The sequence below is a fragment of the Rhipicephalus microplus genome, chromosome 7 (assembly GCF_043290135.1).
Source record: "Rhipicephalus microplus isolate Deutch F79 chromosome 7, USDA_Rmic, whole genome shotgun sequence".
Classification (NCBI taxonomy): Eukaryota; Metazoa; Arthropoda; class Arachnida; order Ixodida; family Ixodidae; genus Rhipicephalus; species Rhipicephalus microplus.
This window is the reverse complement of record NC_134706.1, coordinates 145,273,247-145,288,711: the sequence shown is the minus strand read 5'-3', so window position 1 is coordinate 145,288,711 and position 15,465 is coordinate 145,273,247. Positions and strand designations below refer to the sequence as shown.

General features: G+C 41.8%; 1 protein-coding gene across 1 annotated transcript in view; it reads right to left on the bottom strand.

Moving 5' to 3' along the window:
* Window positions 1-201: 201 nt before the first annotated feature.
* Window positions 202-15,465, bottom strand: part of LOC119185303 (uncharacterized) — a 60,114-nt gene continuing 44,850 nt past the window's right edge. The window contains exons 8-9 of the mRNA XM_075868321.1: window positions 2,115-2,150; window positions 202-737 (exon numbers count right to left, since the gene is read on the bottom strand). Of these exons, the coding sequence (XP_075724436.1) occupies window positions 561-737; window positions 2,115-2,150 (213 nt within the window). The 3' untranslated portion in view covers window positions 202-560. The remainder of the gene's footprint in view (window positions 738-2,114; window positions 2,151-15,465) is intronic.

Here is a 15,465-nt window from a genome sequence, read left to right as displayed (position 1 = left end):
AAGCTGCCAGTATACTCACCTTTCCGCTGTGTTTAGCACAGGTATCTCTTTGATATGTATAGTGTACAATTGCCATCACTTTAGGCGAAGTCATATATATGCCTTGAAATTTGGGTTTCATGGACAGTGAGAATTGCCCTAATTACGTATGTTTGCGTTTTCTTGAAGTTTGGTAAGGGTTTATCTTCATTAAATACAACATTTTATTATTTTGTCGTTTATTTTTATTAGGGGAAAAGATCACTGGCACTAGTACTACCACAACAAAAATTAAAAAGGTAGAAAAAGGCCTAGAAATGGTAGAACAAATTGTCTTTTCTTGTCATATTTTGCCCTTTCTCTTTATATCAGCTTCTCAAATGGTTCTCAATTTTCACATTTATTTGCCAGATTTCTTCGTACCAATGTGCAACAGAGCACAACAAGCCTACAAAGAAGAAACAAGCGCTTGCGCGGTCGTTCTGTTGGTCGACTTATTAGGGTGCTCTTTAACTCAACTTGCACCCACGCTACATTTTGTTACGAATGGCCCAATTACAGCACAATTCCTTGAGATCATTTCAGCATGAGATGCCAGTGCAATCGAGATTAAGCGCGTTTTGAAGTGCACACAGTAGTGGAGTTAATGTTGTAGACGCTGCATTGCCGAATATTCTGGATATGATTGTAATCAAGTCGCATCCAAATTGTCCAGCCACTGTAGTGGGAGACGTTGTAAGGACGTAAACGGTAAGGCACTGCAAAATAAACAAGAGTTGGTGTATGACTCTCACGTAATGTTCCAGCAACTTCTCTCGAAAAAAATAATTTGAATTTAGTCCTACACAAATGCACCGCTTGCTATTACAGTGCTTACACGCAATTTTCAAAAGGTTTCTATAGGTATTCGGCTTGCAAGATTCGTCACTCATATATATTCCTTTACAAGTATATCCAAATTATTGATTGTCTCTCGATCATGCACTGCGTGACAATCATTCATTGAAAAAAGAAAAGTAGAAAAAAAGAAAGAAAAATGAAGAAAGGAAAAAAAGAGAGAGAAAGATGGAAAGAAGGTTTGAAAGAAGGTAAGAATAGAAAGAAAAGAAATCAGCACAGGAAGAACAAAAAAAAAAGGAGAGAAAACAAATAAGAAGGAATAAAGGAGAGAAAAAACATAGAAGGAATGTAAAGAAAAAGAAAAGAAAAAGTAAAGAAAGTAAAAAAGGAGAAAAAAGAGAAAGAAAGATGAACAGAAGAAAATAAATAAGGAAAGAAAGAAATAAAGAAGGAAAGAAAAAAAGCAAGAAAGAAAGAAAGAAAGAAAGAAAGAAAGAAAGAAAGAAAGAAAGAAAGAAAGAAAGAAAGAAAGAAAGAAAGAAAGAAAGAAAGAAAGAAAGAAAGAAAGAAAGAAAGAAAGAAAGAAAGAAAGAAAGAAAGAAAGAAAGAAAAATAGCATATCAGGGAAGCAAACATTGTCAGTCTTCAGTAGTGACAGTTGTCGCATTGATACTGAAATTCAAACATAATTATTGCAGACGCCAATGTTCTAAGTCTTGTACTGCCACATTCAGCATTTTATTTGTGTGTGGCTGGTGAACATGTTTTTGTAGCTATGTCACGTATGACAAGAGAGATCATCGAAATTAAATCTTATAGTTGAATAGTTGCTATAAGCATTTATTGAAGGTATGCCCCGATGGAATGGCGATTATGGTACTCGTCTGGTGGCCCGGAGATCACGTGTTATACTTGGACCATAACGGTCGCCGTTTGGTAAAGGCGAAATCCTTGAGGCCCGTGTACTGTGCGATGCCAGTGTTTGCTTGAAATTTCGGGAGCCTTCTACTGCATCTGCCTCACCATCGTGTCCTGAATTTGCAGTTAAAACCCCATGTTTTCTTCTTAATGATAATGTTATGAATTAATGATATATTATTATTATTATTATTATTATTATTATTATTATTATTATTATTATTATTATTATTATTATTATTATTATTATTATTATTATTATTATTATTAATATTATTATTATTATTATTATTATTATTATTATTATTATTATTATTATTATTATTATTATTATTATTATTATTATTATTATTGAAAGGCTTGATATTGCTACTTACCGCAAGTACCTTCAATGATCCAAGCGCTAGTGGCTCCTGTAATCCATAGAAGCATAAGAACATTTCCTGGCCATAAGAACAAGAAGCACAGCCGCCGCGCCTGACCCACGGAGCCCCTTCTTCAAGTACAATTTTTTATTCCTCACCAACATTTCACCAACACCAACATTTTATTCACCAACATTTCACAAAGTAACGGAGTAAACACAGTCAGTGTACAAGCCATATTGGCACCTGCATGGGTACACACTTTGTTGACACTTTTGCAGCTGATGATAATGGCCATAATTCAATAAAGTTCTGGTTTTGTAATAGGTGTTCAGATTTAAACCACTAACTCCTGGCGCAGTTCACATAGTGTGATGCCGAGTGTTAGTTTACATAGCTATTACCGAGACTGTTGAACCAACATGACACCTACACAGGCTGTAGTTCTCAACAGTTTGAAGCGTTGGCAAAGTTCTCTTGTAGATTACATGAAAACCAGAAATATATTTGATTTTATTTTACTTGCAACGTATATCTATTCTCGCTATGCACGATGGCTGTGATAGACGCCGATTACGACGGAGACACTCCAAACTACCATCAAAATCAGTTTTATTTTTGATAGCTGACCTCCACGACACGTCGTTATGCTTTAGGAATTTACAGGTATCATTATATTTATCTTCTTGGTAGACGCTGATCAGTGTCTCAGAATTCATTTCCTGTGAAATTTTAAACCTGCCATTACATTTTTCTCCAATTTCAAGATGGGCACCATCTATTAATATTTCAACTAAAGATGACGCGAAAGAAAATTATTCTGTCATGAAGGCAATTTATACAAATGCTTGATGGTTCATAGTGTGGTTTTGAAACCGTCGTTTCTCATAGTGGCTGAAACATTATGCAGACCGCTCATGTACGATGATAGCACTGTTTTAATCCCCATTTTGCTATCCTGGTACCGCAAAGCAGGTGCGTCCATTGCTTAAAGAATTTGGTCTACAAACACGTCGATGGCTGTGTAACAGCCAAACTGCCAAATGCAAGTCAACCTGTGCCTTTTGATAAAAGCCCTACCAGGATTTGCTTCGCTCGAAAGTGGCTCTGCCAGACCAAAGATATTGCTCTCCTTTCTTCTGTTGAAATAAACACTCGTACACTTGCAGGACATTACCGTTTAAGCAGTAGCTGTGTGGGTACCAAACTGTCTAGGTTAAACTGGGCTGAGCAGAGTGTTGAGCTCGTGGCTACATTAATTTATATGTTTCTGTGTAACATCCGGTGGGCTCTGCCAATTTATCATTAATTTCTTCTTCTACTTCAGTGAGACGCGATAAAATTTTGATTTTGCAAAAGTTCTCATCGCACCGTATGAAGATGAAGCCACCGACGATACTGATGTAGAGCATTGCTCGCCTACCCTTCTTCACTAGTCTCGATTGTGAATACAAAATACACTGAATTTAGATACAGAATATGGCTTCAAGTTGTTCCACAATCTCAGAAGACACGGGCAGCATTCTGTATTTAAAAAGGCCGCTGTGAAGGTTGATGACGTAATAAAACTATTATCTAAATGACTAAATTTCTATCCAACTAGAAAATATTTTGATGCGTTTCACTTACTCTGAGACCTCAACAACGTCGCTGAAAAATCGAGGCTGTGTCAATAATTCTTAGACAAGTCTTCTAACATATCAAAGACTCCCCGCCACCAAACAAGCGATTCGACTCAAACAGTCAGCGAGACAATTACGTGGTACAGAGAGACATATTTCAGAAGTACCATAGACAAAAGCGAATGCAGGAAAACACGAAATATCCCAGAAAAAGAGTATGCAAAATCTAACAACTAGGACTGATATAATAATGAAACCCGCCGACAAAGGAGGGGCAATTGTAGTCTTGAATACAGCCGACTACTTACAAAAAGAATACCGTCAGCTAAACGACTTGAAATTCTACGAATCCCTCCCAGGGGATCCTACTTATAAATTACACGCGTATCGTACAACTGATTTAAAGAAGCTGTTTGACGAAGGAAGAATAACACGCAGTGAGCACAAACTAATGTGACCAGAACGCCCTCGTCCAGGTCTTTTCTACATACTCCCAAAAATTCACAAACCCGGTAACCCAGGCCGACCAATCATATCAAGCATAGGCGTAGTAACTGAGCCCATATCGGGGTACGTGGACAAAGAATAGGCCACATTCCTTGCACTCTGAAGTCGTACGTATAACACACCACACAATTTCTTCGAGAAATTGCAGACCTGCACCTTCCAAAACATTTGTACTTAGTTACTCTTGATGTGTCCTCATTTTATGCAAGTATTTCCCACCACGATGGCATAGCCGCATTACAAAACACATATACGGACAATAGACTGAATCGCACCCCCAACCGCCCTGCCATCGCAAGTCTCACAAGGCCAGTTTTGGAACTTAACTCCTTTGAGTTCAATCAAAGTACTTTTGATAAATCAGTGAAACCGCCATGGGTACCAAGCTTACACCAAACTACGCTAACATTTATTGGCAAATCTAGAAAACAAATTTTCGTCCCAAACTCCTTTGAAACAACTTCAAAACAGCAGGTTTAGAAGTTGGTTCAGAAGTTTAGAAAAACGACATTTTTTTGTATTCAGAGCAAATATGAACTATTATACTGAGCTTTATCGATACTTACAATACTCTGAATCCAAGCATACACTTCACGCACACCTACTCACAAGTGACCGTAAATTTCCTTGACGTTACGATAACAGCAGAAGATGACAAACTTTCCACAACCCTCTACGGCAAACCAATGGATCGACAACAGTACCTCCATTACTAAAGTGATCATCCACGCTATTGTAAAAATAGCATCCCATACCACCAGGCCCACCATTTTAAACAAATTTGTTCAAAATGCACTGACTTCCACGCGAGTTCACAAAGGCTCAAACGTATTCTCGATAAACAGAAATATCCACCACAACTAATTAATGACGCTGTTCAAAAAGCTAGAAAACTGAAGCGTGAGGACCTTCTTATTAACCGGCCTCCACAACACAACCTGCAATAGCCACACCTGTGTTTAACTTACTGTACGAACTTTTCCAACGTTAACAAAATCCTGAAACAACTTTGCAACATACTGAAAAAACAAGTGAACGTCTCAAACGCGCATTCCCATCGGCTCCTAGCATCGTTTATCGACCAACATGCAACCTCAAAGACACGCTTGTGAACTCCCAAATCAATACTTCAACTTCCAACAGTTCATGCCGGATGTCTTGTATGCAAAGCAATGCGAGAGACAAGCAAAGCGACCAGCACACAATTCAAGTTTTCAATTAACATACGAGAAAATCTAACATGGGATTCATCTAATGTCGTATATCTACTTGAGAGAGAGAGAGCTCTTTATTGAAGAGCAGAGAATTTAGCCGGCGTGTGTGTGTCGCTGACTTGCTACTCTGCATGGGGATGGAGATTGGGAACTGAAAGGCAAGAGGAGAGAGAGAGAAAATATTAGGATGATTCCTTATAGAAAGAAGCAAAAGTAAATCTACAAACATTTTTTTTGTTTCTTGGGCGGGACGTGTGTCGACAGCATGACTTATTACGAGTTTTCAAGGTGCCCCTACAGTTTCTCTAGCTGAACGATATTGTATAAATACGTGAATAAAAGTTTCATTGCATGCTTCTGTTGCGTGAAGTTGGGGAAAGGGCCGAAGGCGCAATCAACTGATCAAGTTGTTTGAGTTAAGAGATGCATGCAGTGTTCATAGAGCGCATGCTCATCGGCATACGCTCGTCCCTCAAACTAGATGCGTTTTACAGTTTATACGGAGCCACAGTGGTTGCAGTATGGACTGTCTACTTGACTGAAGCGATACCGTAAATTGTTTGCATAAGCACTGTTCTGCCGGCGGAGACGGTGGTTTCCAGTTTCCAGGTGTCGAAGAATTCGGGATGGGAGTCTAGTCCTTATATGTGGGTCGATAGAGTGGAAGAAATCATATTAATGCGTTAAAAGGTTTCATGGTCTCTTCTTTCTTCGGAACAAACCTTTTAGCCAGCTGCGAAGCATCTGATTTACTGAAATAGGTTCGCCTGTATTTTGCTTTTGAATTTCTTCACGGGCCATTTCATCTGCTTTTTCATTGGCCAGTATGCAGCAATGAGGCGGTATTTATTGAAATTTGATAGCGTGACCCACGATAATAGCCAAGTGGTGTGTGTAAGTACGCTTTATCAATTTTATGTGACATGCAATACATTGGGCAAACGCAAACAGCTTTTAGTATTTGTTTCAATAATCACAGAGCCCACGCCAGATCAACCCCGAATCTACCTCTTTCAAAGTACTTTAACCTTCCCGGCCACTCATTCGACAAATTGTCAGTCACACTTTTAGAAACCGGATTTAAATCGAACCGAGAACGTGAATAACGTGAGTCATACTTCATACACCAATTTAACACCCTCGAAAAAGGCATAATTGAAAATCCAGGTACACACTTGAAGCAATCAAAGCACTTATATATATATATATATATATATATATATATATATATATATATATATATATATATATATATATATATATATATATATATATATATATATATATATATAATAGTGCGTGTGTCTGTGTGTGTGTGTGTGTGTGTGTGTGGCGTGTGTGGTGCGAGCGCTGACTATTCGCTTTATCATCTTTTTCGTGAAACGCGCGATCTGCGCTGTTTGTGGCTTGCGCGGTCATTTCATCGTACCTGACGTCTTCTCAGAAGCGGTGGAGCGTGCTGTGGTTCCCACGTCCTCGTGCTCTACTAGTCACTCCTGGAGCTCCGGACTGGTCAACGGCTGTGCTTGCCAACAGTGATGGCGCAAAACGACCCACCCGCTGCCGCCTTCTTCGCACGACCCGCTCAGACTGCTGGGCCTCACTACACCGTGAGTACACCCACAACATGACTCTCCAATATTTCACGGTCTTCGCGGAGAATATGTTGAAGAGTGGCTGGATAATTACACAAAACTAGCGCTTGTAATCAGTGGAACGAGGCCGACAAACTGCACTTTGTCACCTTTTTCCTCGAGGAGGTCGCTAAGACATGATTACAGCTCTAGCAGATTTTTGGAACGTCTGCAAAATTCTTACAACCAGCCAAACAGAAACTCGCCACCTGATTGAAGGGCCAGACGAATCCTATACATCATATTATGAAGATGTGCTGGCTCTTTGCCACAGAGTCCCAAGTGACATGACGGATGGGGACCACATTCGTCACCTACTGAAAGGTGTCCACTCTGTCGCTTTCAATGTCCTCGTCATTCAGACCTCCTTTACAATTCAAGACGCCATCACTATATGCCTACGCTAGACGCGCTCTATTCCGTGCGTCTTCCACAAGCCTCCTGCGACGCTCACTTTACCGGAGAGCCTGAATTACGAGTTCTTATTAGCACAATTGTCCGAGAGGAAATTGACGGTATTGTTCCGGGCAAGTGTGTCATTCTCTGTGCGCCCTTCTGCTCCAATCCTGCGTGACAATATCAGAGACGAACAGGCATCACACAGACAAGCGTCACACAGGACAAGCGTCATCATCACATGACAAGCGTCACACAGGCCCCGTTTTCTGTGCCCTTTCGTGCCCCTACGTACGTCGACGGTGCATCACGGGCCCCTGCACAAGTGTCATCTGGGCCTGCTGACATTGTATGCAACCGTTTGGCTTCGATGGCAGCACAGAGTCCGTGTAACCACACTACCCGACCTGGCGCCCTCCGCACCCCGTCTGCTTTTACTGTGGCATACGGGGCCATATATCCTGCTTCTGCCACGGCCGTCAGCAGGATGAACGAGGTGGATATTCAGCTTATGAGCGAGGTTTTGCCCCAAGATCCAATACCTATACGTTCCCGTGCCGTATCCAGCCTCTTTACAGCGTCTACCAATCATATCCACAGTACCTAGGTTTGCTCTATTCTTCCTGCTCATGTCGCTACTGTTCTCCGTCACCATTTCGGCGTATGTCATCACCCTTACATCCTGCTCCAGCCTCTCTGCACAGCCACCCGGAAAACTAGAGGCTGTTGTTTCTGGAGGGAAAACTGCCGTTATCGAAACGCAACAATTCCACCATCTCACCCAACAAATCTACTGCCCGTTTAAGTTGAAGGTGTTTCGGTTGATGCTCTTATAGACACTGGCTTTGCCATTTTGGTCAATCACCATGAATTGTGTTTTCATTTACAGAAATTGCTGGCTCCTTATGTTGGTCCTATGTTATGTGGTGCTAAGGAGTAATGGCAATCTAATTTGCCCTGCCGGAGAGTGTACTGCTCGCGTGCCCATCGACGGAACCGGCCATCATGTAAAGTTAGCTGTGCTTCCTTCATGTGCTCATCAGATCACCTTAGACTGGGATTTGCTATCGACTGCGTTAGCTGTCATTTCGTGTGGTGAACCTCTTATTCTTCTTGCGGTCACTGACTATTCTTCTTTGCCCAATTTTTCGTCGCCCTACCTTGTTACAGCTGCCGATTTTCACCTGCCTTCTGGCCAAGAGGGCGTTCTTACGATCAGATCACGAGACATTATAGACGATGACGCAGTGGATATCCCTTGCCAGCGCTGCATTTTTCGCGTAATCGCCATTTCCTCTTGCCTAGTGCGTTTATCTCGTAGTTATGCAAGCAGTACTGCTTTAAACACCACACCTAAACCACTGCTACTGCCAGAGGAGACCACTGTTGTCAGCATTCTTGAAAAACACCTGTAGGCATCGTCACTGTTTCACCTCCATGGCTCCTCCTCCCCACCTTGTCTGCCAGCAGGATGCCCATTTCGCGCTATCAGAGCCACTATGAGCACAGATCTTAATCGAACCGACACTGATGCCTTGCTCACCATTTTACTTAACCACAAAATTTACTTCAACGTTTGTTTCGATGGCTTTGGTAAAACAACCGTGGCTACTCATGGCATCGACACAGACAGATCCCGTATCGTTCACCACCGCCTTTATCATCTTCTGAACGCAAGGTCATGAAGAAGTTAACTACATGTTCGCACGCAACGTTATCAGGCCTTCAGAAAGCCCATGGTCTACTCGTGTTGTACTAATGAAAAAAGAAAGATGGCTCAGTGCGATTCTGTGTTGACTATAGAGCGCTAAACAAAATTACCCGTAAGGACGTTTATCCTACGCCTCGGATCGATGACGTTCTTGATACATTAAAAAGTGATGAGTACTTTTTCACTCTTTTAAAGCTCTGGTTATTGGCAGATCCCAAGGCACAAGTTCGATGAATAGAAGAGTGTCTTTGCCACACCTGATGGACTTTTCGATTTCAGTGTAATGTCTCTTGGCCTATGCAATGCCCCAACCACATTGGAATGTATGATGAATACGGTACTGCGGATCTTAAAATGCAAGGCTTACCTTTGCTATCTGGACGACATCATCATCTTTTTGTCCAGCTCTGATAGCATCTAGAACGACTAGATGAAGTTCTAATGTGCCTAGCTAAGGCCGGTCTCCATATAAACACTAAGAAGTGTCGGTTTGCCAGTCGCAGCATCAAGGTTTTAGGTCACGTCGTCAGTAAACATGGCATTGAGCCCGATCCCGACAAGGTTGCTGTGATACTCCAATTTCCTAAACCAACGACACCCAAAGACCATCGCAGCTTCCTTAACTTAGCGTCATACTTCCGCCGATTTTGGCGTGATTTCGCCACTATCGCCGCTGCTCTGCACGAATTCTGACTGTAAGTGCCCATTTTTTCTGGTCGCACGCCTGTGACACCGCTTTTCACGCTCTCAAGCAATGCCTCACATCACGGCCAGCGCTCCGTCTTTTCGATTCTGCAGCACTCACTCTTCTACACACTGACGCCAGTGGACTTGGCATCGGTGCGGTCCTGCTTCAGCGGAACGACGCCACCGAAGAACAAGTCGTGGCCTACGCTAGCCGTACACTTTCTCCTGCTGAGCGATATTATAGCATAACCGAACAAGAATGCCTTGCCATTGTGTAGTACGTTCAAAAGTTTTGCCCCTGCTTATATGGCCGGCATTTCATAGTCGTAACTGAACACCATGCTCTGTGTTGGTTATCGACTCTCAAGAATTTGTCGGGATGCCTAGGCCATTAGGTGCTACCCTATCAAGAGTACGACTACAGCGTCACGTATAGGCAGAACAGCAACACCAAGATGCTAAAGCTTTGTCACGTTGCCCACTCTCGCCAAGTGCCCAAGACGACAGCTTGCATGCTTCAAACTTCAGAGCGGAAAATTATGCCGGAAACTTCATCATCCTCTCGGTAAACAATAGGTTCCGGTCGTTCCTTGCTCACTTCTTTTCCAGGTTTTATAAGCTTTTTATGATGACGTGACAGCTGGCCACTTAAGCTTACACAAGAATTACGACCGCATCAAGACTCACTTCTTCTCAACTGGCATTTCCACTTGTGTGGCCGAATACGTCGGTTCGTGTACCTCAAGCTAGCACCGAAAACGTACCACACATCTTTCATCGGGGCTAATGCAACTTCTGTCATGTCCGTCCACACCCTTCGAATTCGTGGGCATCGATTTATACGAACCACTCCCTCTTACTCCCGCTGGTCACGGTTGGAATGTTATTGCCATTGACCACTTTACTCGCTATATGGAGACGGTAGCTTTTCCCTCTGGTGCTACCTCTGATACGCCGATTTTATCCTGCGTGACATCATTTTACGTCATGGCACCCCGCGTGTGCTCTTTAGTGATCATAGCAAGACGTTTCCTTCCCAAGTCCTTGCTGAAGTCTTCCAGGCATCTGACACCATTCACAAGACCACATCAGCCTACCATTCGGAAACGAATGGTCTGACACAGCGTTTTCACCGAAGTTTGTCCCACATAATTTTCAGGTACATTCAACAAAATCACAAAAAGTGGGACACTATACTTCCCTTCTTCACATTCACATACAATACTGGCTTACAACGTACGACAAATTACAGCCCATTTTTTTCTCGTGTATGTCCATTCACCGACTTTTGTTCTGGACACCACCTTTTTGTCCATGTCTTATGCTGCATCTTCGTTTCTACCAGAAGGGATCGCTGCACGCGTCGCCCATTGCCGTTAAATTGCCTGCGCCGACACAACTACAATTCAGGACAAGAGGAAAGTCGGCATTCATGCAAAACAACGGGTTGTTACGTTTCAACCCATGATGGGGTCCTTCTGTGGACACTTGTTCATGCACCTGGGCTCTGTTAAATATTACTTCACAGGTATCTCGGTTCATACACCGTGCTGATCAACTGAGCCTTACGATCTACAAAAACCAGCGTTAACAATGCAAGTTACTAAAGTTACAGAGGAAGACTTAGCGCGAGTGATACAAGATATGTCCTTGTCAGCTTCTAGTCCGGATTGAATTACAGCTACTATGATAATTCGAATTATCGTCATGTGACTTACGGTAATTTTTAATAGTATGCCTGGATTCCGTATGAGTGAGAATTAGCTGTAATAGTGCCGATACAAAATACACAAAGATTCGGATATGTCATAGCAAACATACGAACCATTTCTCTTACATCTATTATGGTGAAGCTCGAGAGGGTGCTCCATAAAAAATTGTAGTCTGGATGGAGGAAAGTTTTATATTTAACACAAATCAACTCGGCTTCAGAACAGATTGTTCCATCTGGTGTGCACATGGTGATTTAGAAAGCCGCATTCAACTTGCTTGCAAAAGAAGACAACATGGGGCACTACTGACATTGAATATAGCTAAGCCATGTGATAGTGTGGAACATTCAGTTTTCTTAAGACATATTAAATAGCCATATCTCCCTATTTGTATAATGGCGTGGGCGAAGGAATTTTTGAGGATAAGAAAGTTTGATTGTTTTAAGGATCGTTGCGCATCGTCAAAGTGAAAACAAACTCTCGGTGTCCCGAGGGTGCTGTATTACCGCAAGTTCTATTTAACATATAAATGAGCACAATCCGGAAACACCGGAATGTTGTGTTTGTATATGCCGGTGATATCACATTTTTACGGCATATAGTGACATGTATTCTGTATATGAAAATCTACGTAGATATGTGAATATGCTGGAGAGATGACTAGATGCAATCTGCATTACCTTAAATGTAAATAAACGTGCAGTATTGATATTACCGTTAGCAGATCCCATCTCAATTCCAATATCTTATAAACAGAAACAAGGGCCCAATCCACAGGTGAGATCTCCTAAATATTTGGGAGTAATTTACAATGACAACTTAAACTCGACTCCCGACATAGAAACCATGTCATTTGAAACACAACGTGTCTAAGGAATTCTTCGCGGACTGAGCAGCCGTCGATATGGTATACGCAAAAGCACAACGGTGATGATATATATAATGTATATGCGATCAATACTAGAATTTTGGCGCGTATTGTTTTTCGGTGGCCCTGGTTACAAAATAAAGTGTCTGGTTATGCTGGAACAAGAAGCCGTTAGACTGTGTCTAGGTCTTCTTAGGTTTGTAACAAACAATGTTTTGTATCAGGAAGCATGATTGCCTATGCATTGCCTTGTCGTTTCCGTATACTAACGGTACAGGAATTTCTGAAATTATATAGCTATGTTCCACGACAATCTGAATATGCTTTTGTAAATTACTCAGACACCTTTTTTCTAGCCCTTTGGTCATGGTTTCCAATACCCCAGATTATGGTTGTCCAGAAACAACTAGATAAGATAAATGTAAAAATTCGAGATTCGATTGCAGTGCCGGTTACAAATAAGAATATTAAAATGGAATTCAATGAGATTTTCCCCTTTAAGCCCAAGTTACAATTGTATAAGGTCCCAATTAGCCAACTGCAAGATTTTCTTGGACACGCAAAAACGAATATTAATAGAGCCACAGATGCTTCATTAATGGATAAAAAGAAAGATTTAAGTATATTATCTAATCCTATTCGCTTGACTGGTCTTTTTCATTAGGACTACCAGATTTCACCCCCGTTTTTGAAGATGAACTGTTGGCAATAGTTCTAGCGCTGCTAAAACTACCTTTGAACGCTTATAACCCGATCATAATCACGGATTGCCTGTCGCTACGTATGTCAAATACGGCGTCAACAAAATCTATGACCTTAAAGACGCTCCTTATGCTAGTCCCCCCTGAGCTGCGGCTACTGTATTTATTATAGTTACCTGGTCATTGCGGCTTAGAAATAATTGAAATCGTGGACACTCTAGCACAAGCATCACTAAAAGGTCCACTACTATCAGTCCTTCCCGAAGCGGCTACTATAACTACGACAAGACACAGAAAACTCTCGCTTCGTGCAGACGCTATGGAAGCAATAACGTAAACTCCAGAATTTTCTAGCTCAAAATTTTCGAGAAAATCCTATTGGTGTTCTACAAGACAGTTGAAAGCCATAATAACCAGACTTCGATGCCGCGTCCCCCCGTTAAATTTCTATTCACATAGCGCTGGCCTGGTGATATCATCGCTACGCAACTTGTTTTTATAATCATAAACAATGGAGCGCTATATTTTATCATGTCGCCTATACAAGTTGCTCAGAAGACTTTCAATCATCCCTTTTGCTAGCTTGGGGCTGAATTTCACAGTAGAAAATATACTTTCCTTTGGTGCATCGGATCTGGACTTCAGCCAGGAGGGCGTTTTGATGTCATTTTTACCTTAATGAAACTAAAAAAATAAAGCTTATAATTGCGTGACCATATTTTCTACAAAAATATTTCAACATAAACAGAAGCTTTCTTTACCCACGCTAATTTCTGTTCAAGATAATGAATGCATTGTCTGATCTGAACGAGTGACAAACAATTGTTGTACTCCTTTCATTCTACCTAGGGTGCCTTTTTTTTCTTTCTTTGGGGGGGCGGGGGTATTGATATTGAGTATTGAAAAAGTCTCACTGAATTAAGTCATCGATACTTGACCGATAACTCTGAGTGGGTTCGAGCCACGACACTGGATTCATCATCATCATCATCATCATCATCTGCAAGCTGAGAGCCATCTTGTCCACTACCGAGATTATTCTGTGCGACTTCACAGTGAAGTTATTCTCCCTGTAACATCTTTCATGGAATGTCCTGGGTACTCACTTCACGCAAGACAAAGCTTTCTAGCGGGCTAGTTGCCTCTTCAGTGACGACGGAACTGCACATTGCCAACCATTCCCCGCGTGCCATACCTTCTTTAACCATTTCCGTGCCATCTCCAACCGACCCGTCAACTTTCATCTTGAAGCCACCAAGAGATCCGCCGATATATATATAAATATATATATATATATATATATATATATATATATATCAAAGGAAAGGCACGACAGGACCGGGTATTTTCTATATTAAATGAACTGCAGATAGCGCATTTGAAAAGGAAATCGTATTAGGACAATCAAAGTGAAAAAATGGGTATCTGTCAGAACCTTGCGTTTACATGACTGACATGCGACGGGTGCATGAATATACAAGTTTCAAATTTCCTTGCGCATCAACACGCGGGGCACAGTATGGTTGGCAGGACATGTAAAAGAGCTCTGAAGTAATGAAACCACGGTGGACTAATATACATTTTAATATTGCCGCGTGTATAGCTGCATTTAGCGGCGAGATAGCGACGGCAACGAAGAACGCGGATTTGCTCGAGAGGCGCAGCGCAGCAGAGTGAAGAATACGACAATCTTAGCGGCCTTCTCTGAGAGCGTCTCTAGAAGTCCCACTGTCCGTGTTTTTAAATAAACCCCCTGTCATTTATGACCCGCGACAATATGCACTAAAATATTTTTTAATCTAAGAAGTCGTGTTGTTATAGTGCGAGGCAGGTGAGCTTTCCTATGTTTTCATTGATACCTGAACGAATGGTGTTAAATTTGTGTATCAAGAAGGCTCCCCTCACTTCCCTATCGTGATTTGTCTTGAAACCGGACTGAATGATAGTGGCCCTAATTTTGTCGAAACCGTGGCCAGGCATACTGACGTGCTTCGACAGCGGTAGATTAGGGAGGCTTACGGCATGTGCACGCACGGTGATTATTAAAACGAATTCTGAAACTTGTCTCTGACCTATGTACTGAGCTTTCCATGTTGAACACTCGAGAAGATAGATGACGTTGATACTATCACACGTGTAGTTCCCGTTGATCTTTAAAGAAAAAGTGGACGATGTACTTAAAACTGTTTTAGATGTCGTCATGTGCGCGCACATTTTGCAACGTGGTTTGTTGCAGGGATGACAGCCTTCATGATGTGAACGCGTTGTTTTAGACGAGGTTAGTAAATCACGAAGGTTCCGCGATCGTCGG